The sequence below is a fragment of the Oryzias melastigma genome, linkage group LG12 (assembly GCF_002922805.2).
Source record: "Oryzias melastigma strain HK-1 linkage group LG12, ASM292280v2, whole genome shotgun sequence".
NCBI classification, from domain to species: Eukaryota; Metazoa; Chordata; class Actinopteri; order Beloniformes; family Adrianichthyidae; genus Oryzias; species Oryzias melastigma.
In genome coordinates, this window is record NC_050523.1 from 62662 (window position 1) to 84229 (window position 21568).

The window sequence follows — 21568 nt, forward strand, 5'->3', positions numbered from 1 at the left end:
GGCCAAGAGTGGGAGCATGGGCGATCCACCGGGCATCTGAAATCTCTCCCGCTCCCCAGAGGAGAGTGGGACCTCCTCCCCAGAGGGGAGGAGGTCCCAGACGGGAGGAGGTCCCAGACGGGTTGGAGGTCCCAGACGGGAGGAGGTCCCAGACGGGAGGAGATCCCAGACGGGAGGAGGAGATCCCAGACGGGGGGAGATCCCAGACAGGAGGAGGTCCCAGACAGGAGGAGATCCCAGACGGGAGGAGATCCCAGACAGGAGGAGATCCCAGACAGGAGGAGATCTCAGACAGGAGGAGATCTCAGACAGGAGGAGGTGATCCAAGACGGGAGGAGATCTCAGACAGGAAGATGTCCCAGACGGGAGGAGGTCCCAGACGGGAGGAGGTCCCAGACGGGAGGAGGTCCCAGACGGGAGGAGGTCCCAGGCGGGAGGAGGTCCCAGACGGGAGGAGGTACCAGGAAATAAAGTTCCTGTTATTAGCGTTTAACAAGAGTAAACTGTTGTTTACCAATAAACAGTTTCATCCGACCACTAGGTTAAGTTTTTGTGTTTTCATTCATATTCTGAGAAATACATCCCAGAATGCATCACTTCATCCAGAGTTGTAAACTAATGAGCTCAGCGTTCCTCCAGCTACAGCTACAGCAAGGATAGACTAGTGAGGAAATTAAAATTCATGACTGCGTCACGGCGAGTGTAACGAGATGAGATCTTAATTACACAAAATATTGTCTGTCTCTAAGTTTATTTCTCCCCCTGAATTCTGCGGTGGGTAACCCCTCCTTAGTTTGTTCTTCTTCTGTGGTTTCTTCTTTATATGTTGGGCGCTTGCATTCCCCCTCCCTGTTTTCCTGTTGGGTGGGAGAGGTGGGTGTCCTGTAACGTTTACAATATGAATCCTCATTTCATCTTAGTTATGCCCATAATCCTGTTATTACATGAATTCTGTTACTGACAAAATCAAAAACTTGAAAGACTTTTACTGTGATGTAAGAATGAGATGATCTCCCTCTACCTGTCAGTCTCATCTAGGAGCTAAAACGGGCAGCTGACATTTCTGAGTCTTTCCTTCTGGAAAATGGTCAGATCCACAATAAATGGAGGTGATCTCCGAGGGTGCTGCTGTGGCTCCACGTCTTTCATTCCCATAAACACATCGCAGAATCGATCCGGTTACACGAGCACACCTGTGGGTCCACACAGGTGAGCCAGCACACCTGTGTGGACCCACAGGTGAGGACCGACTTTTCCTGATAGCAGGAGTTCAAGAATGTAAATAACAGTAATCTTAGAGATTGGATCAAACCGCTGGAGTCATAATCTGCACTGAGGCTCCGCCCACATGTCCAGGGGTGCTGAAAACGACCCTCCCAGTGGGGGTCCAGCGGATCACCTGTGATCCAGGACCTATACGGATTAGTCTCCTCGGTTCGGCACTCAGAACCCATCAGAACCTCTCAGTCCAGAACCGGACGTCGCTCACAGATGACCTCTGCCCCCCTGACAGCCCCTCCCCTCGCAGGTGAGCTCGTGTCCTACCTGAGGGCGGGAGTCCGGGCTGCGGCCCCCCCCAGTCGGTCCGGGGTTCGGGCTGCGGCCCGTCCAGCAGCGGCGTCCGCTCTCCGGGGTGCAGGTTGCGGCTTCCCGGGATGTCGGGCGGCGTGGTGACCCACTGGTGCTGCTGCGGGTCGGCGCTCGCGCCCCGCAGCGGGAACCCGGACCCGTACAGCGGCTCCTCGCGGCCCCGGTAACCGAGCCCGTCGAAGCTGTCCGGCCGCCTGGAGGCCATCGCGCGGGAAACGGAGACGTCCGAGTCCGGTTCGGAGACTTCAGAGGTTCGACTCAGAACATCCACCTGCAACCGGAAACGGCGCTTAACGGTCCCGTCGTTCGGGCGCGTGACCTCGGTGCTGCCGCCTGCAGGTCGGAGGACGAACGATGACGTCACAGCCGCAGAAACCTGAACAGAAAGAGGTTCGGTTCTGTCCCACTTGGAATTAATTCCTTCTGCTCGCCGTCATTACATTCCTGGATATTGTAACTTTCTTGTAAACATTTGACATTAGTTATTGTTTTACTTTTTATGGAGTGCATATCGTTGTGATTTGTAATTTTGTATAATGTTCAATAAAGTTTTTTGGAGAAAAAACAAACAGAAAAAGGTTCGTATCTTCTCCATAAGGGCTTAGTTTAAAATGGGAAAACAAAGAAGACGAATGCTTTAGAATAAATGATTATTCTGTCAACATTTCAGATTCACAGATGCAGGAACAGGGATCAAAATCCAGTTTTATTCATTTTTATAACGTTGTTGTCGTGAGTGACTCTTTACACAAAAAGGTTTTATTAGAAACTGTCTTCAGACACAATCTAAGGACAGAACATCTCTGGAGTTCCAGTGTTCATTGTTCTGTAAACTGTACAATTTCTTTCAGTAATTAAAACATAATAAAGTGTTGTTCAGGTTTACAGCTGTTTAGAACATTATATACTGCTACGTTTCATTCATTAAAGCACATTTTATCCAGAATCTGTCTTAATCTTCAGAAATCCAAAACTCTTCAGACTCTGGAATTGTCAGAACTCTGAATATTTTGGAGTTTGTTGGGCCTCTCGATCTATCATCTATTGTTATTATATCTTTAGTATTTTATTTGTGTTCTTCTTGAAAAGGTGTGATTGTGTTGTCGTCTATATTGACTGGTTTCCTTTATTTAATCAGGATCAGGATCTCTTTTAGGTCAAGAGGTCAGCAGCACACGACATCAGAGTGGGATGAGCAGAGCGTCTGAAGGAGGAAAATACAAATATATACAATAATGAATCAACATCTAAGAAATGTACCAATGTCGATATATTCTCCTAAATAACTTTTGCTGCAGCTTCTATAAAAATCTTAACGACACAAAGTCTGATGTGAAAGTGTCATTAACTCTCACAGACTCGCTGATGGCCACACAAAATACACATTAAACAACTATACTCTAACTTACATATGTATCACATTTCAACATCTGTATGTCAAGAATGTATTTTTTAATTTTAATTTTTAATTATTTTTCCAGTTCAATAAATGATGTTTTCCGAATGGAGGTCTTCCTCTGAGCTTCAGCCCGACAGACGGTATCGACCATTGGACAGCTGTTTGTTTACGATTATTAAATGATTTTAAATCCATTTCCAATTTTAAATGAAATGTGATCATTTTCTAATTGTAATTGATTTGGGGTTTTTGGCCAGGACTCCCTTCTACAAGAGTCTGAGTCTCAGTGGGGCTTCCTGGTGAAATAAAGGTTGATAAATAAAACAAATCATGGTTTTGGTCTGGAAGAAAGGAAAGTTCCAGACTCAGTTATAGACCAAACAGAGTCTGGATTCATGGAAGACGCGTTTCCAAGAATGTCAGACTCGATCGTCAGGATGATTCTGACTGAATCTGAGATTCTGTTACACTGAACATCATTTTGTTTTTCTTTTGTTTAAACTAAATAGCCAGATCCCTGTAAGATCCAGATCCAAAGGAAGTGATCCGTAGAGATCAGCTCTCCAGATCTGTCATCTCTCTCCCAGAGTAAACTGGTTACAAAGAGATTTAATGCTTAGAGGCGGGGCTTAAGGTGGGTCTGGTCTAACACCTGCAGCTCTCTTTAGACGGTAAACCGAGTCGAGACGTTGACGGGATTCTCTGATTCATTCAGGAGAAGTGTCGGGATTATGGAAAGGGAGGATTGAAGGTCTCGGATTTGCTTGACTGGTAATCCTGAGGATCTGCTGCTGTCATGATCCACTTCAAACCCCATCCTGAAGCTCTGGAGAGCCTTCTTTTCCTTCATTTCCAGGAGGTGTGTCAGCAGACCGCTGTGTTCCAGGAAGTTTTGTCGCTTAAACTCAGCGTTCCGACTGGATCTGATTTGACTCCTTTTTCTCTGAAAACGGTTCTCTCTTCAGCTGTTGAAGGTTTGGCGTTTGACCTTTACTAACCAAATTCTATAAAGTCATTTTATTTAAAGATTTCTTAAGAACCCAAACAGTCTTTGGAACATTTACCAAACCATCTCTCTGGTGGAAAGGGGCGGGGCCAAATCTCTTCCTGAAATGCTCGTTTCCTGTTTGGAAACTTCCTGCAGAATGACTCCTGTGCTGCTGGACTCAAACTCGACTTCCCTCCTGACTTAATGATTCTATGAGACAGCTCTACAACGCCAGAGTCCAGGACAGAACTCTAATGCCGGCGTGGTGCAGCGGTAGGGCGGTCGACTCCTGCGCGGAAGATTACAGGTTCGATTCCTGCCTTGCCTGCCCAAAGTGACCTTGGGCAGGACCCTGAATTGCCTCTGGTGGGAGGTGCCAGTGTTTGGCAGCGGAGTCACCACCAGCATGTGACTGTGGAGCGCTTTGGGCCGTCGAAGGAGGGTGGAGAGCACTAAACGAGTAAACGCCACTGATCATCTCTATTTAGGAAGCCAATAAACGTCTCTGTGATCAAAGGAGTCTTAAGTTCCTTTGATCTTTTAATCCCTAAACATGGAAAACCACAACCATCAGCAGCACATTTCTATTCTAAGTCGACGTCTGAAAGTGTTCAGTCACATGATCGCTGATCAAACACCTGTCAATCTGTTCTTGTTTGACCGGCGGGACAATAAAGGTTTCTGAAAAACCTCGTGACCGTTGATGGGTCAGTTTGAGTGACAGAATGTGTATCCGTGTTCACTGTTGAACTCTTAGCAATATTATGGGCGCTGGGTGACAGATACATTCACGTATAATCATACGACTCATCTGACCTTGACGGCCATTCGACACTGGAGACACGCCCTGATTCGATTGACTCTATTTTGCAGAGTCTTTACAAGATAGAGAGTTTGGGATGTACGGTTCTGTTTGTCTGGGTTCTGGCCCATGTTGGGCTTGAAGGTAATGAGATCGATGCTCTGGTGAAGGAGTCCCTTTCTAAAGATAATACTGACATCAAAGTATCTTTGAGAAAACATGAATGCGTTAGTATTTGCAATAAACATCTAGGAAAAACGTGAGCAGAGGGGACGACTCTAGACTCCTGTCAGAATTAAATCAGCCGAGCGGCTCCATACTCCCACCGTAAAGGTCAGCAGAGTAAGACTGGGACACTGTGGTCCGGCTGATGACTTAAATACATTAATAAACATGAAGGTTTGTGAGTGTGGAGAACGAGTATCCATTCATCAAGTCATTTTAATTGTAGCAGATATTGGGTGGAAAGGAGATGTTTCTATGAAAGACTCAGTGATTTAAACATTTCTGTTTTACCTCTATGCGTGACTGATGAGTTGATTAGAGAAATACTCCGTCAAATGGTTTATATTTTCAGATTTAGTTAATTTACTGAAAGCCTGGGGGGTGGGGGGGGGGGGCATTACACACATCAGTGTACAGCCTTAGAAGAAGGAGAAGAAGTAGAAAACCTCGTGACCGAGTCACGTGACGGCCCGCATCGTGACGCCGTGTCAGCTGACTGCAGAGGAACCGTGTACCGTCTGTCGACCTTCGCGGCTCCGTGATTCTCCGTGATTCTCCGTGATTCTCCGTGATTCTCCGGTTGTGTCCGCGGTGTCCCCCCCGCCATGGCGAGCCAGTCTCAGGGCATCCAGCAGCTGCTGCAGGCCGAGAAGAGAGCGGCCGAGAAGGTGGCGGAGGCCCGGAAACGTGAGTACGACGAGGCCCGGACCGGAACCGGGACCGGCCCGGATCCACGCTCTGATCCCTGAATCCCCTACAGACCGGACCGGGCCGCGACCCGGATTCGAACCTCATTCAGACACACGAGCAACGTCTTACCTTTCGAAGATGACGTCATCCGTCTGACGAAGTACAACCGAATAAATACGAACCGTACCGAACGGAACCGCGGAGTTCTGATAAGGAATTTACTGACAGACGCAATGCATTGTGGTCTGTATTAGTCAATCCAGTCCTCACGAACGGAAACTGGCTGTTCGCAGAGGCTTCTGGGAAATTAGTAGTGAGGGACTTCAGACACAACCTGGGGGGCAGGTAACCTGGCTCGGTGTGGGGGGTCCAGCTGCAGTGGTGGACGGCCCGGCCCAGCCCGGCCCGGCCCAGGAAGCAGCTGTCAGACACTAGGGAACCTGGAGGTCAAAGACCGGACCTCTCCTCCAGGTCTTCTCATTAGAAACCATCCTTACATGTATGTGGGCGGGGCATCCAGACACCGTTAACCAATCAAGAAGCCTCAGGTAGAAGTCCAGGAGCAACAGAAAGTGGGTCATGTGACCCAGACAAACGTCCTGGCCGTTCGTGACCTCGCCGCCGCCATCACGTTGGTCACTCGGTGTCAAAGGTCGGATTTTGCTCTGAAAAGCGGCGCCCGGTCGACGGTCTGTAAGCTAACATCCCTCCAGACTTTCTGCTTTAGAACTCGGGGTTCCTGTGAGTTCTGAGTGAACTTTCCTCACGTGTCTGTCCATCATTTACTAGTTTAAGTGGAGCGGCGTCGACCTCAGGTGGAGGTGATGATGTCACTGCTGTCTGCAGGTAAGAACCGGCGTCTGAAGCAGGCCAAGGAGGAGGCTCAGGCGGAGATCGAGCAGTACCGCCTCCAGAGGGAGAAGGAGTTCAAGACCAAGGAGGCCGCCGTGAGTGACTGCCCCGCTGAAGCTCCGCCTCCTCTCAACTCCCCGCTGTCCTAACCTCTCTGACCCCCGCAGGCTCTGGGTTCCCATGGCAACAGCGCGGTGGAAGTGGACCGGGACACGGCGGAGCGCATGGCTCGCATCCAGGACAGTTACCGTAGCAACCGGGAAGCCGTGCTGGGCGAGCTGCTGCGGCGCGTCTGTGACATCCAACCGGAGTTTCACGCCAACTATCGGGTGGCTGGCTAAGTGGGAGGAGCTTAGCGTAGCAGCGGTGCCCTTGTTATTTTATTTTGAAAGTGTTGATGTTCCTGCGTGCTCCCACCTCACACCTGGTCACCTGTGCTGATGTTTACAGTATTTATACATGAAAACATGGATGTTTAGTTCCATCAGAACCAAAGCCGATCCGGCATCACCAAACCAGCCCGATGTCTCGCTGCTTCGTCTAACCGATGGGCTGGAAAAAAATGAATTCTTTTTGTTGTGAAATTCTGCTTCGATGGTTTGTTGTAGTGGCTTCCTGTCTGTGACTTTGTACTTCCTGTTGTGTGAAAAGTGTTGAACAGATTAAAGTGATCAATGATTGGCTGAAACTCTATTGCTGGGACCTCTTTAAGTTGCTGTGATGACTGTATATAGAGTACTGGACAGAGTGAGTGTGATATTTCTCCAACCAAATGAAGTCAGTTCAGTCGCCAAGTTGGAACCAGATGTCCTCGGTATGCTGTGATTGGTCTGCGTTTCCATGGCAATCAGCCCCTCCAATCAGGAGTGAGCATGTTAGAAGGCCACACCCCTTCCTCTGAAAGCGGGCTCAGGACAGTAGGTGTGTTTGAGATGACCCGGCGCCTCGCCTGCATCGTCGAGGAGACCAAGCTGCTGCTGGAGGGGGCGGAGAAAGGCGCCTGAGATGGGGGTGAACGGCGAGACTGTACAGATCAAGGAGTCGGGGGTTGTCCTCAACATTCGGTTGAATTTGAATAAGCCACTCCTCCTAGTATGATCTGTGCTGTTGTGTCTTTGATATTATTTTAACATCTTTCTGAGTAAAACAGATGAAAAATAGCCGCAGGATTCATTACATGAGCATTGTCCCAAATAAACAGATAAAATAGAAATTAAAGTTATTTTAAAGACAATAACAGATATAACCACAGATAATTCGAAATGTTTATTTTTCCATCAGGGATTGACTACCTTCCAGAAAGAGTAAAATAAATACACAGATTTCCTTCAATTAGCGTAATTTATTTAATATCGAACTACAAGAACTTTCAGGACACCGTTTCCCACAATGCATTGTTTTGTAGTCCTCAAGGCGCCTTGAAGCCAGCGCAGTACCTATTTTCTGGCTGTATTGGCTTAGGAAGGCGACTTGAACCCGCCCCTTTCCCGCCGTTTTCCCGCGACACTTCGTGACACGCACATTTGACGTCAGTAGAAACTTACCAGCATGCACCGCGCTGCAGGAGATCTGCGCAGCGCCGAGCCCGGCTTGGTCAAATGTTCGATATGCTCTGACGGAGGCGTCTGATTGGTCAGTTAATAACTGGAACAACTTGAACTGTAGAAAAAAGATGTTAAATAGAATTCTGACCAATAGAACGACTGATAACAGCTGGTTACTTCTACAGACAAGTCTCTGGGATGTTCTTCCTGTGTGGAACACCAGGGGGCGGGGCCACTCAGTCCAGTTCTCAGTACAGTCGATGGTTGCTCGGGGCTGGTGACCTGTTGCTATGGTTACCTGCATCCACAGATCATTTATGTTCTGGAGTCAAAGAGCTGAGATACTCCTCGTGTGAAGGTTAAATCAGACGAGTTTGTACAGAAAAGTCACAAAGTTCTGTTCTAGATCCAGACCAGACGTCCAGAAGCTGAAGGTTCTCGGGCTGGAAACAAAACAAACCCATGTCAGAATCCGGGTATTTTTGAATCCTGATGGATTCTGATCTGCAGTCTGAATCAGGTCCATGAGTCAGATCTCAGAAGATCACAGATGTTACTGTGAGCTGAGATCCTTCAACAGTTTATAGACCGAATCACAACCGGATCAAACGAAACACTCAAACCATCAGAGTCACTTTCTAAACGAAACCATCCTGATATCCGCTCCGTCCTGGGAGACCAGAACCAGCAGAACCTCAAGGACTGTATTTATGTCAATGCTGCTGTTGTGATGAAGACAAATGAACTTCTTTGTATGAAGAAAACATGAAAAGAAAGAGAAAATACCTTTTTTCAACATAGGAAACAGTTTGTAACTTTTGATAAGAGGTTCACAGGATTTCCTCGTCTCTTCTCGTGCGCGGCCAGGTTACAGTCTGATCAGATGCACGTGAGAAGCGCGTTCAGCTGTATTTAAAATAAATAACCATCCTAACAAGTGAACAGCTGGATCTTTTTCTGTTTAAAATACGACCAGGTCCTTTAAGTTTGTCTCGAGCTCCTCAGACGGCTGCGTCTAATTCAGGCTGAAGCTGGAAAAGTGCGGCAAAGATGAAACTTTGGTTGGTGATTTTATGGAGGAGCTGTACCATTCCGTATGATACGCAACTTATAATTTATAAGCTACAACCAAAACAGTGAAATAAAGAAAAACGAACGTTAAACAAACAAAAAAGTCCAAAGCACATAACCTCAGAGTGAAATCTATTTCTACAGAGTAAATCCTCATCTAAAAATGTCGACAGCATGCTCCTCTTGTTGTTTTAAACTGCTGCATCGGTACATTCCATTGAGGAAAACAACAGTAGGACAATGATTGGTACATTGTTGAATTGTAAAGTAGGTGTTAAAAGGTCTTCACGGACCCATTGATGAAGTCTGCTCCCATTGGCTACCCGTCATCTGTCACTCAAACCCCCCAGACGGTCGACGTCAGACCCACAAACGCTTATTGAGCCATCTGATTGGTCAATTTATAACTTTTGCTTGCTTTGCTCAGTCCAGTTCTTTGTTATACAGTCAATGCTACAGGCCAGTAGCCCTCGCTCCAGTCATTATGAAGTGCTTTGAGAGAGTGGTGCTGGCATTCCGGACACACTAGACCCCCTGCAGTACGCCCACCGGCCCGACAGGTCCACCTCAGACGCCATCACTGCACCTCTCCCTCTCACAGCTGGAGAACAAAGATCAGGATGCTCTTTATCGACTACAGCTCTGCGTTGTTGAGTCCATCCTAACCAGCTGCATAACAGCAACGGCAGCTCTACCGTCACGGACCGCAAACGCCTGCAGAGAGTGGTGAAGGCTGCGTCCACCAGGACTCCTCTGCCCTCACTGCAGAGCATCTACAGGGTCCTGAGGAGAGCTGCTTCCATCATCAGAGACCCCACCCACCCCAACCAGGTCTGTTCACCCCCCTCCCCTCAGCCGGAGGTACAGGACTGTTAATGCAGGACCAGCAGACTCAGGAACTCTAACAGCTGACAGGAGTCTGCAGCAGCAGACTGCACCTTTACACACCTGGATTATTGATCATGTATCATTACTGGACTATTCATCATTATTAATGCTCCTGTACGTGAACCCACCATCCAGTTCTGTCAGTCTCCTTTACACAATAATATTCTCTGTAAATCTGCACATTTTAGTCACTTACATATGTATAGTTTATTGTTTATTTCTCATATTTTTGTACCTATGCTCTTTAGTCATCCTGTAATTATCTTTTTATATTTTTATCTTTTTTACTTTTATCTCTTTAAGGCATTCAGAGTGAGCTGCAAAGTAAGAATTTCATTGTACATGGAAACCCGTTTCTTTACTGTACATTTGACAATAAACCCTTTGAATCTGAATCAATAGCAGGAAGCGTCACGTCAGCAGTGAGTCGATGTCGAATATCCATAAATCAAACTCACAAAACAAATCTGATCCAGTAGTGACTCTGTATTTCTTAAGACGCACAAACAGAGAAAATCTGTCGAATTCTGGTTGTTCTTTCTGACGTCTGTTTGATTCTCTGTGGGACACAAAGATCTGATGTCGAAAAGGTTTCAGATCCGTAACGTCAGTTTTTAAAGTCTCAAAACTTTATTTTTCTTCAACCAGAGACCCAATGTGTGGTTCTGGAGCTCCAGATCACAGACCCAATGTGTGGTTCTGGAGCTCCAGGTCACAGACCCAGTGTGTGGTTCTGGAGCTCCAGGTCACAGACCCACGTGTGGTTCTGGAGGTTCTGCAGGTTTCTGTCCTACAGAAACATCAACTGTTAATCTGGAAGAATTAAATCAAAATTCAAACTTCTGTTGATGAATTAATAAAAGGTCCAGGAATCGATTAAAAAAGTTAACAAATTAATCGCAAATAATTTTTTTTGTTTACATTTTTACATTTTAATTTTCTGTTGACCACTTATTATCTGTGAATAATCTCAAAATGATACATGACAACGTTCCAAACATGGATCCAATACTGTGAAAACAATCTGAACCCAAAACCAGATTAAACCAGAACAAACTGACAGAACATTTATTTGTAAATAACTGAGGTGTAAGAAGAACCTCAAAGTGTTTGAGGATCTGCTGAGGATCTGCTGAGGATCTACTGAGGATCTGCTGAGGATCTGCTGAGGATCTACTGAGGATCTGCTGAGGATCTGCTGAGGATCTACTGAGGATCTGCTGAGGATCTGCTGAGGATCTACTGAGGATCTGCTGAGGATCTGCTGAGGATCTACTGAGGATCTGCTGAGGATCTGCTGAGGATCTACTGAGGATCTGCTGAGGATCTGCTGAGGATCTACTGAGGATCTGCTGAGGATCTGCTGAGGATCTACTGAGGATCTGCTGAGGATCTGCTGAGGATCTACTGAGGATCTGCTGAGGATCTGCTGAGGATCTACTGAGGATCTGCTGAGGATCTGCTGAGGATCTACTGAGGATCTGCTGAGGATCTGCTGAGGATCTACTGAGGATCTGCTGAGGATCTGCTGAGGATCTACTGAGGATCTGCTGAGGATCTGCTGAGGATCTACTGAGGATCTGCTGAGGATCTGCTGAGGATCTACTGAGGATCTGCTGAGGATCTGCTGAGGATCTACTGAGGATCTGCTGAGGATCTGCTGAGGATCTACTGAGGATCTGCTGAGGATCTGCTGAGGATCTACTGAGGATCTGCTGAGGATCTGCTGAGGATCTGCTGCTCCCAGAGCTGACAGTCATTTAGGCTCATACATGTTCACGTGCACGATCCGTGAATGATCCGTCAGATCAGAGTCATCCCTCAGAACCAGGACCGGACTGGACCTCCTCAGAACTTCAGAGAACTGGACTCACTTTTCTAGTCTAAGAACATGTTAGGAACATCATGTCATGAATAATCTGATCATATCTGATCTGATATCAGGTCTCTGGAGATCTGAATGTCCAGTTACAGATTTACTGTCTATGATCCGTCATCTGGGATTCCTGAATCTGATGTTTTCACATTCAGTTCTAACTGAAAATCTGAACATCCAGAGACGAACTGAAAGATTTAACCTGAGTCCATGTTAAAGAGGGTCGGATCAGAACCCGGACCCGGACTCAGTGGGACCCGGACCCGGTCTCTGTGGGACCCGGACCCGGTCTCTGTGGGACCCGGACCCGGACTCAGTGGGACCCGGACCCGGTCTCTGTGGGACCCGGCCTCTGTGGGACCCGGACCCGGTCTCTGTGAGACCCGGACCCGGTCTCTGTGGGACCCGGTCTCTGTGGGACCCGGTCTCTGTGAGACCCGGAGCCGGTCTCTGTGAGACCCGGACCCGGTCTTTGTGCGACCCGGTCAGGTTCGGGTCTCAGTAGAACCCGTTCGGGGTTAACGTGGCTCGACGGGATCGGTTGATCAAAGACTCTGTAGCCGGATTCGAACCTTTGATGTTCGACGGCCGAGTTCTGTGCGCGTGACTCTTTCTCTCCTGCTCCGTCCGCGCGCTGAAGATCACATGACCTGTTTCGTGACTCAGCGCTTACGCCCCGCCCACATTTCCTAGTTCTCTCTACTGATTGGTTTGTAGTCTCTCCGGGTGACGTCATGACGCAGCGAACGGAAGCGGCGAGTACTAAGGACAGAAGTTAAGGAGAACCAGAACCGGTCTGCTCCGCTGTCCAGTTTGAAGTTCCGGTCCGGTTCTGACTTCAGGTCTTCGGTGGAACCGCAGTAGCCCGGATCAGCTTCAGGTGAGCGCGGGCCTCGGTTCCGAGTCCTTCTGGGTGTCGGTGACCTTTTAGCTTCGCGTTTACAGTCCGAACCGAACCGAGGTTCTGATCGAAAACGCAGCGTGACCCGTGGGTGAGCTCCGCGTGCGTCATGATAACATAGGTGCACGCGGACGAAGCCTCGAGGTCGGGTCGGATAAATCAAAGTTTGGAACCGTCGTTGGACCGGACCTGCGCGCGCAGCAGGACAAGTAACGGGGGCGCGAGGACACGTACACAGGATGGAGGGGGCGGGGCCAAACATCAGAGATGACCGAGATCTTTGAGAAGAACCGAACCAAGAGCTCTGGACCGGGTCAAAACCGGACCTGTTTGCCGGAGGCAGGGCCCGTCTCCGCTCCTCCGGGTCTGCCGTCCGCTCCAGGGTTCCGACCCATCAGCTGGCTAGTGGGCTTTGAAGTCCGGCATGGAGCAGAACCTCCGCCTGTTGTTTCTGCTGAGAGTTTGTTGACCCACTTCCTGCGGTCTGAAACCGCCTTTGATCTGCTGCCCAGAACCGCCCGGGGGGGCTGGGCCCGGCCCGTGTGGGCCCCGGGACCAGCAGAACCCCCGACCCTCACTGACCTGTTATTAGTGCTAACAAACAGGTGATGGTCTGAGCATGCTCAGTAGCAGGGACCCCCCCCCCACTGCTCTTTAGGGGGTCAGAGGTCAGCTCCTGGAGGTTTAACCCTTTAGAGGAACGCTCTGATTGGTCCACTCCCTCACCAGGTCCCTAGGACTCGCTGCCCCAACAGGTCTCTGTGTGTCCCTGCGGACCTGCTGCTCCCCCAGGTCCCTGAGGACTGGCTGTCCCACCGGGTCTCTGTGGACCCCTGTCATCCGACAGATCTGCAGCATTATGAGCAGGTACTGATCACCTGCAGATCAAGGTCCTGCGGGTCTGGATCACCTGCAGATCAAAGGTCCTGCGGGTCTGGATCACCTGCAGATCAAAGGTCCTGTGGGTCTGGATCACCTGCAGATCAAGGTCCTGCGGGTCTGGATCACCTGCAGATCAAGGTCCTGCAGGTCTGGGTCACCTGCAGATCAAAGGTCCTGCGGGTCTGGATCACCTGCAGATCAAAGGTCCTGTGGGTCTGGATCACCTGCAGGAACGTGAGCCGCAGACCCGTCTGAAGCACAGAACACTTCAGGCTCTCGGGTGATAAAAGAAGTCCCTGTCATGCTGCGTTCAGGCGCTCACGTTCCTCCTGCTCCATAGACCTTTCCCAGTTGATCATTAAGCTCAGCTCACCTCAGGTCCTGATTGGTTGCGACAGGATCAGACCAGCTTGTGATTGGCTGCAGTTACTTCCTGGTTCTGGTCAGGCTGTGTAAAGGCTCACTCCTGTCTCTCTGTGTTTCAGTGCCTTCAGGACTCCAGCGGCCGTCTCTCCTCTCAAGTAAGAACCCGGGTTCTTCAGAACCTCTTCAGAACCTCTTTAATCATCTGTTCTGAGCAACTGGCTGCTGTGATTGATGGATGGATGAAGGAAGGATGAAGGATTGATGATGGATGGATGAAGGAAGGATGATGGATGAAGGACTATGGATGGATGATGGATGGATGAAGGATTGAGGATGGATGGACGGATGAAGGAAGGATGATGGATGAAGGATTGAGGATGGATGAAGGATGATGGATGGATGAAGGGTTATGGATGGATGAATGGATGGATGGATGGATGGATGGATGATGGATGGATGGATGGATGGATTGATTGATGATGGATGATGGATGGATGGATTGATGATGAGTGATGGATGATGGATGGATGTTGGATGGATGATTTGTGTTTGTTGTCTACTTGCATGTTAAAGTCTTCATCATCTCAGTCTAAACTCTAATCTAATCCGTAATCTTGTTTTATTTTCATCAGTTGGTTCAGTAAAAATATCAATTACAGATAAAAACAATAAAATCTATTTTGACAACAAAGAAATCCTGAAGAACAAACAGATGAATCTCCACGAGTCATCAGGACAGTTTTGGTTTTCCATCAGTTTTAGTTCTGATGCATCTGCAGCGCCTCCTACAGGTCAACAGGTCAGACCGTTCAGCTGAAGCTTAGAGATAAACCCGGTGAATGATCTGTAGATCAGATGGGATCATCGGGTCCAGACGGGCCGGGACAGTCGAGGCTGCGTGGATCCCAGACACGAACACTGAGATAGGACGGTGGTAAACGGTCGTAAAGGAGATTTCCTGATAAGACCTGAAGGCCGGCGGCAGCAGAGGGACAAAGATTAACCCACAGAACGTTCCAGTGTCTGTCAGCCACACTTTGGACCTTCAGGTTTTCCTCAATGGTTCTGAAAACTGGAGCATTGGTGAAGAAGAAAATAATTTGTGAATGTGAAGCTGCAGAGATCCACCAACACGTTGGTGAAAGTTCTAGTGGAAAAATCTCTATGTTCAGTTTTTGTTTCCAACAGAAAAGCTTCTGGTTTCAGATTCTTGTTTCCTCCGACTCCTCTGATAGTTTCTGTTGTGACGCGTTTCTCACAGGGGGAGGAGCTTCTGCAGTCTGTGATTCTATTGGCCAGCTGACTCTGAAAGACCGGTTCTGGACCGGTTTGTGGCTCACTGGGCTTTTCAGTCTTTGATTACAGCCTTAAACTAGTTCATGAGAGAGCCTAACAGGAAATGACATCATCAGAAGGAAGTTCAAGACTATTCCTTAAAACAAACATTTAATTTTTATCCACATTGCAAACATAATAACATTAGTTTAACATAAATTCAAATATAAAAGTTATTTTAATTATAAAACCTGAAATTAATGTTTAAAATAAAAAAAAAATCCAGGAAGAGTTATTTTGTTGGGGGATCAGATCAGATCAGAAGATTAAAGTGTGGATTTAATCACTAAATAGGATCATTGACTGAAGTGAGATCCGTCTGGAGGAAACGTCCTGTTGATCTTCAGGATTCACTCGTGTGCCGGTTTGTTTCTAGAACCTTCTTCACAATGTCACCATGCTAACGATCAGAAAGCCCCAACCTGGACAGATGGAGCTGTAAGTGAAGTATGTCCTGCGGGGGGGTCGTCACTCAGTCGGTCCGGTTCCCTGGTGCCGACGATGGTTCTGAACAGACCATAGAATGGATCAGACCCCCCCGGTCTGAGGAAGCCCCGCAGTGACGCTGAAGGATGGAAGGTCTGACTAGAGATTTTCCTACTAGAACTTCTTCCAGAAAGTTCAGCTGAACAGACGCGGTTCCTGAAAGATGGCCGACAGTGGGCAGGAATGCTGGGTAATATGCAGAGAATGGGCCGTGGTTCTGAACAAAAAGACGTGAAGCGTCTATGCAGGAAGCTGCTGGCACCCTTATATGGACTCCGACTGTTGCTATGGTAACCTGATGCTGCCCCCCCATGACCTAACAAACTGGCCACTGGCCCCTCCCACAACCATAGCCACCTGCTCCCCCGGCTGTTTCAGGTGGACATGGGGGGGTCAGACGCACACGCCTCGTGCACGCCTGGCACGTCACATGACCAGCTCAGTCGTGTGGGTTTGAACGAAGCATCATTTTGAGGGGCGGGGCTTCCGTTTGCAGTCATTTAACCAGAAAGCAGACGGTGACTGCAGCTTCTCGTTAACGCCGCTGTGATCCAATTGAATGACAGCTGATGAGTAATGGGGGGCTGTGATTGGTTGATTCTGCTGTGTTTAGCCTCAGGGCCTGACAGCCAATCAGATTAAAGCAGTGGGTCTGCTCTGATGCGGCTCGTTGCCATGGTGACGGCTGGCTTTATCAGCCGCCGTGATGTCACCAGCAGTCAGTTCTGGTCTTTCTGAGTCCGAGTGAAGACGAACGAGCCTTCAGAGCAGAACCCACAGGTGAGTTCTGAAGCGGGTCGGGGGGTTCTGGTAGAGCCGTGTTCAGCCGTGTTGGTTCTGGTTCTGCTGTCTTCAGTCTCTGTGGTGACGGTTTGATACACCAGCACCACAGATGACTCCGTTTCCCAGAATTCCCTGTACAGACATGTACACCGCGGCTTTGGGTCGAGGGGGGGTGGGTTGGTGGGGCTGGTGCCGGTGCGATGGGGATGAGGGAGGAGTCAGGACCTGGCCGACGTGCTGGTGGTGCAGCGGTGAACGCCGTGAAGGGAGTCATGGGAGTCGTAGTTTTTGATCAGGACTCGTCTCTCCTGCAGTCATGGACCACATGAACCACACCCCCATGGGGGCCGACCCCACCCACGGCCACCATCACACCGAGGCCCACCCCACCACCGCCCACAACCACGGAGGAGGGGACTCTGGCGGGGGCCACATGGGCATGGTGAGTGAGAGCATGTGTGTCATGTGACTGATGATGTCATCGACCTCACACGTCTCTGCTGTCCAGTCCATGACCTTCAACCTGGACTGCCACAACGTGCCGCTGCTGTTCGAAGGGCTGCTCATCAACTCACCTGGAGGTAGGCGGGGCCTCCTTCCTGTGGTGTCCCCTCCCCCTCAGCCCATTCTCACCCCCCTCCCCCCACTGTCCCTCAGAGATGGTGGCGGCCTGCATCGGCGTGTTCCTGCTGGCGGCGCTGTACGAGGGCCTGAAGATCGGCCGCGAGGTGCTGCTGCGCCGCAGCCAGGTCAACGTGCGCTACAACTCCATGCCGGTACCGGGGGCTGATGGGACGGTTCTGATGGAGACCCACAAGACGGTCGGGTATGGCGCTGCTCGCACATGCAGGATGGGGGCGGAGCCAACAGGGACCAATCCACTGTCTGCTTTAAAACGATTTGGAGCTGAAGTGTGTTTGAGGCCAAACTGCTGCTGGTTCTGGTTCTGGTTCTGCTTTCCTGTCTCAGGTTTTTTAATAAGTTATGCACAAATGAACGCTAACATTTGTTTAGCATGTTTAGCTCACCGTGGTCACTCCTTTGGTTTCGTTTTATGAAGTCAAAATCGAATCAACGCAAACATTTCACGTTTATTTATGTCTGCTGAGTTCTGATGGGTTCTGATGGGTTCTGATGGGTTCTGAGGGTTTATTCAAAAATTACATTTAAACACGTTTGTTGCTCAAAATTGTTTGACCACAATGCATTGTGGTCTATATTGGCTAATGTAGTGAGCATCGATGCACGCTAGGTTTTAGCAAAGACTTCTGGGAAATTTCTACTGCTCTTGATTTTGGAATCGTAGATTCAGACAGAACTAGAAGATGATGAACGGACCTGATGGGGGGGCGGACACGGCTAACGTAAAGTTCTGCTCACAGAACCAGATCCAAATGCTAACGTTTTCTGACATGCTAACCCTCTTGTTCTCAGGCAGCGGATGCTAAGCCCCGCCCACTTCCTCCAGACGCTGCTGCACATCATCCAGGTGGTGGTCAGCTACTTCCTGATGCTCATCTTCATGACCTACAACGGCTACCTCTGCATCGCCGTGGCAGCCGGCGCCGGCATGGGCTACTTCCTGTTCAGCTGGAGAAAGGCGGTGGTGGTCGACATCACGGAGCACTGCCATTAGCCGCCATGCTAGTTAGCCTCACAACTCTAACGCCTGTTAGCGGTTTGCTAGCAGGAACAAAAGCTAATTACCCGTAAATGACGAAATCCCAGAAGGTGGCGCCGCTGGCCGGCTGGAAGAGCCGCAGTTTAGTCTTGCGGTGGACGAGCCGGCCAATGAGAAGGCAGATCCCCAGCAGCCAAACCTCCTCCTCTCTCCTTTAGTGCCATGACCATGCTGGTATGTGTAGCTCCTCCCCCTCAGTAGCCCACCAGGAGCCTCATTGGCTGACAGGTGAAGCTGTTTTTAGTTTGATTCGTTTCCTGTTTACACTTGTTTAGTGAATTACGTCTTTATTTAAATGTACTCAAAGATTCTTCCTGTGTCTGTGGACGAATCGACCAATCAGAGCACAGCCATGTGATCCTCCCGTACACCTCTCAGGTAATGCTGGTCGCTGGCCGCCGTGGGCCTTAACTCCTCCGTCTGCTGCCTTACTGAGCAAGCATCTGCTGTCGTCGTGGAGACGGAGGCCGCTCAGCTCCAGCCAATGACACGTCAGTTAGAGGGGAGGTCCTCTCATTATTGAGGTGGGCGGGCCTTATCTTCTGGACCAATGAGGCCGCTCCGACAGATGAAGTCATGCCTGTGATTGTTGTGAAGGAATCGGTTTTATCAAAGTGTTTTATGTCGACATGCTGGAATCAGAATAAAGTTCTCGTCTTCTGAGGCTCGCTTCCTGTTTCTGTGTGAAGAACGCCGAGGTCACCGCGGACCGAGCTCGTTACCACGGCAACAAAGGTCCCCGGGCGCTCATGTCTTCCTGCTTGAACTCTGTGCATTGTTTACCATCAAGCTCCTCCCCTTCCTGTATTCTAAGACTCACCTTTGATGCCGTTTCCTCTGAATTCCTCGTCTGGGTCGTGTCCGCTCTCGGGCTGAAAACCTTCCTGTCTGAGCGGCGTCTGCGGCGGAGTTTGAAGATTTGATGGTGTAGCATCAGTAGAGGTCACGTGAGGTCACCCTGGAGGGCTCCGATGGTCCAGGATGGTTCAAGGGTTTGTTCCTCCATCAGCTGTTTTCCGGGTCTGAATCTCCAGGACAGTTGATAGTAATTAATACGTCATGGCAAAAATGAATAAAGTTGAACAGATTTCTGATGTTTGAACTCACAGGTCTATTACTGTAACGATTCATTTAACAATTCGATACGTCATCTGTGGTTCCTGATCCGATTCTTAGTTGGGTCTGATCTGAAGTGGATCAGAAGATCTTGATCCAAACTTCCACCAGCGTAAGATGGATGATAGATAGATAGGCTTTCATTGTCATTGTCACAGGACAAAAATTGGAGCAACTGTTGCAGTGCAAAAAGAATTTTGGCAAAAAGAAATGTAGCGAGACTTAACATCAAATATGTATAAATATGTTCTAGAATTGTGAAAGTACACAAGTAGAAACATACATGTGATGTGTAAGTAAGCTATCTGTTCCATTTGGAATTTAACATGGATACTGCTGTGGGGAAGCAGCTGATGCCTCAGTAACATCTCCCAGAGGGCATCAGGGCACCAAGTGGGAGCCTGAAGAACCTGAGTTCTCTGCTGAAGCTAACGCGCTACTAAAATGTTAGCTTGACTCCACAACAGCCCAAGAACGTCAGAAGATGGAAAATTATCCATTATTATGTAGCTAAAATACTATCTTAACTCAAAATTAGCCTCACAAACCTCAGTAGCATTAATGTTCTCAACATGCTGAACGCTTTGATACCAAACTTACATCATTTACAGAAAGTGCACAAATATTTGAAAAAAATACATCAAGAAACTGTAAAATTTCATTTGAAACTTTCAATGTTTGCGTATAAAATCAAAAAGTAAAAGCATGAAGGTCCTGAACATACTGAATGTTTCTAACTGCATAAATGTCTAATTCATTTTGAATGCCGCAGAAAAATCGTTGAAATTGCATAAAATCCTAAAAACTGTTAAATGTAAAAATACTAAAAGTACAAGCAGGAAACGAGCCGAACGTTCTGATACACAGATGACAGAAATAAAGAGTTTTTATGAATCAAAAACTGTACGGAAGAATAAATAAGGAATAATAAAGAGAAACAGGATCACTATTGACAAATCATCCACACAAACAAACAAACAAACAAACAAACAGTGTTCATGTTCTCCAGACAGAATCAGGATGTAAACATTTCTGAGTCCTGCATAAACAGAACTTCCATTATTTTATAATCTTTGAAGAATCGTTGATATTTTTGTTATTCCACCTCCAGGTGAATTTGTTGTTGCTCTCTCTCAGTTTCAACAAACAATCTGGACTTTGGAGTTTTGGTCTGATTTGGTGAGAGCCGGAAGTGAGGTCTTTTCTATAGGTGACGTCACACCTGACTCTGTCCATTGTGTTCTACTGTCATCAGTCCCTGTCTCTCTGCTGCCCCCTTCAGGTATTCTGTTGTTCCCACCATCATGCTGCAGTTTTCTCATTGACTGTAGAAAATACTGGACTTCTGGAGCCATGAGGTCCCCCATTGGAAATGTATTACCTCCTCTCCTCGTGAAAGTAGGCCGCCGCTTTCACCGTCACTTCCTGAAACGGATATCGCCATATTGAAACGTCTGCAACCCATCTCCAGCGATTGGTCTGAGTCATAGCTGAGTCATGAATCTACAGGAAGTACTGTCACCAATCAGGAGTGAGTTTATTGTGAGTCTCCGCCTCTTTCCACGCCTCGACCACGAGACCGCGGATGTAAACAGCTTCTACTTTAATAACGAGAGAATTGTACAAGTCATTGTTGAAGCCTTTGAGGGAGAACCATTCCAACATTTGATTCTGTCAGCGGTCCTTTGGGATTTACTTACATTTATTCCTTTTAGTCGAGATAAAAGGAGCATTTGGGTGACGCTGCTGCAGAACGCCGCCCCCCCTCACGCCGGTCTGCAGCAGCTTGTCTCTTTACATGCGCTGCCAGGTTTACAGTCTGATCAGATGCACGTGAGAAGTGCTTTCAGCTGTATTTAAAATAAATAACCATCCTAACAAGTGAACAGCTGGATCTTTTTCTGTTTGAAGATACGACCAGGTCCTTTAATGTTTGTCTCGCGCTCCTCAGACGGCTGCGTCTAATTCAGGCTGAAGCTGAATTAGACGCAACTTATCATTTATGAGCTACAATCAAAACAGTGAAATAAAGAAAAACAAACGTTAAACAAAGAAAAAAGTCCAAAGCACATAACCTCAGAGTGAAATCTATT

General features: G+C 48.2%; 3 protein-coding genes across 5 annotated transcripts in view; 2 read left to right on the plus strand and 1 right to left on the minus strand.

The window, feature by feature from the left end:
- Positions 1-6418, minus strand: part of slc25a46 (solute carrier family 25 member 46) — an 11731-nt gene extending 5313 nt beyond the window's left edge. The window contains exons 1-2 of one of the 2 annotated variants that reach the window (XM_024299025.2): positions 5824-6418; positions 1546-1966 (exon numbers count right to left, since the gene is read on the minus strand). In XM_024299025.2, the coding sequence (XP_024154793.1) occupies positions 1546-1795 (250 nt within the window). In that variant the 5' untranslated portion in view covers positions 1796-1966; positions 5824-6418. Of the gene's footprint in view, positions 1-1545; positions 2052-5823 lie in introns of those variants that run through there. The other variant, XM_024299026.2, reaches the window with a different exon arrangement.
- atp6v1g1 (ATPase H+ transporting V1 subunit G1) lies at positions 5452-7239 on the plus strand. Its single transcript, XM_024299027.2, has 3 exons — positions 5452-5691; positions 6541-6641; positions 6714-7239. Exons 1-3 carry the CDS (start codon positions 5610-5612, stop codon positions 6885-6887), a joined length of 357 nt encoding a protein of 118 aa, XP_024154795.1. The 5' UTR covers positions 5452-5609; the 3' UTR covers positions 6888-7239.
- Positions 7240-12647: 5408 nt separating this feature from the next.
- Positions 12648-19023, plus strand: slc31a1 (solute carrier family 31 member 1). 2 transcript variants are annotated; one of them, XM_036214565.1, is made up of 6 exons: positions 12648-12805; positions 14194-14229; positions 16993-17120; positions 17187-17259; positions 17336-17589; positions 18113-19023. In XM_036214565.1, exons 3-6 carry the CDS (start codon positions 16995-16997, stop codon positions 18389-18391), a joined length of 732 nt encoding a protein of 243 aa, XP_036070458.1. In that variant the 5' UTR covers positions 12648-12805; positions 14194-14229; positions 16993-16994; the 3' UTR covers positions 18392-19023. The 2 variants fall into 2 exon arrangements, with proteins under 2 accessions (XP_036070458.1, XP_024155703.1); XM_024299935.2 differs by having other exon boundaries at positions 17336-17504.
- Positions 19024-21568: the final 2545 nt, after the last annotated feature.

Coding starts and splice junctions, on each gene's coding strand:
- atp6v1g1 (XM_024299027.2), top strand. CDS start 5,610: ATGGCGAGCCAGTCTCAGGGCATCCAGCAGCTGCTGCAGGCCGAGAAG. Junction 5,692..6,540: donor GGTGGCGGAGGCCCGGAAAC/GTGAGTACGACG, acceptor TGCTGTCTGCAG/GTAAGAACCGGCGTCTGAAG. Junction 6,642..6,713: donor TCAAGACCAAGGAGGCCGCC/GTGAGTGACTGC, acceptor TGACCCCCGCAG/GCTCTGGGTTCCCATGGCAA.
- slc31a1 (XM_036214565.1), top strand. CDS start 16,995: ATGGACCACATGAACCACACCCCCATGGGGGCCGACCCCACCCACGGC. Junction 17,121..17,186: donor GCGGGGGCCACATGGGCATG/GTGAGTGAGAGC, acceptor TCTGCTGTCCAG/TCCATGACCTTCAACCTGGA. Junction 17,590..18,112: donor TAAAACGATTTGGAGCTGAA/GTGTGTTTGAGG, acceptor TCTTGTTCTCAG/GCAGCGGATGCTAAGCCCCG.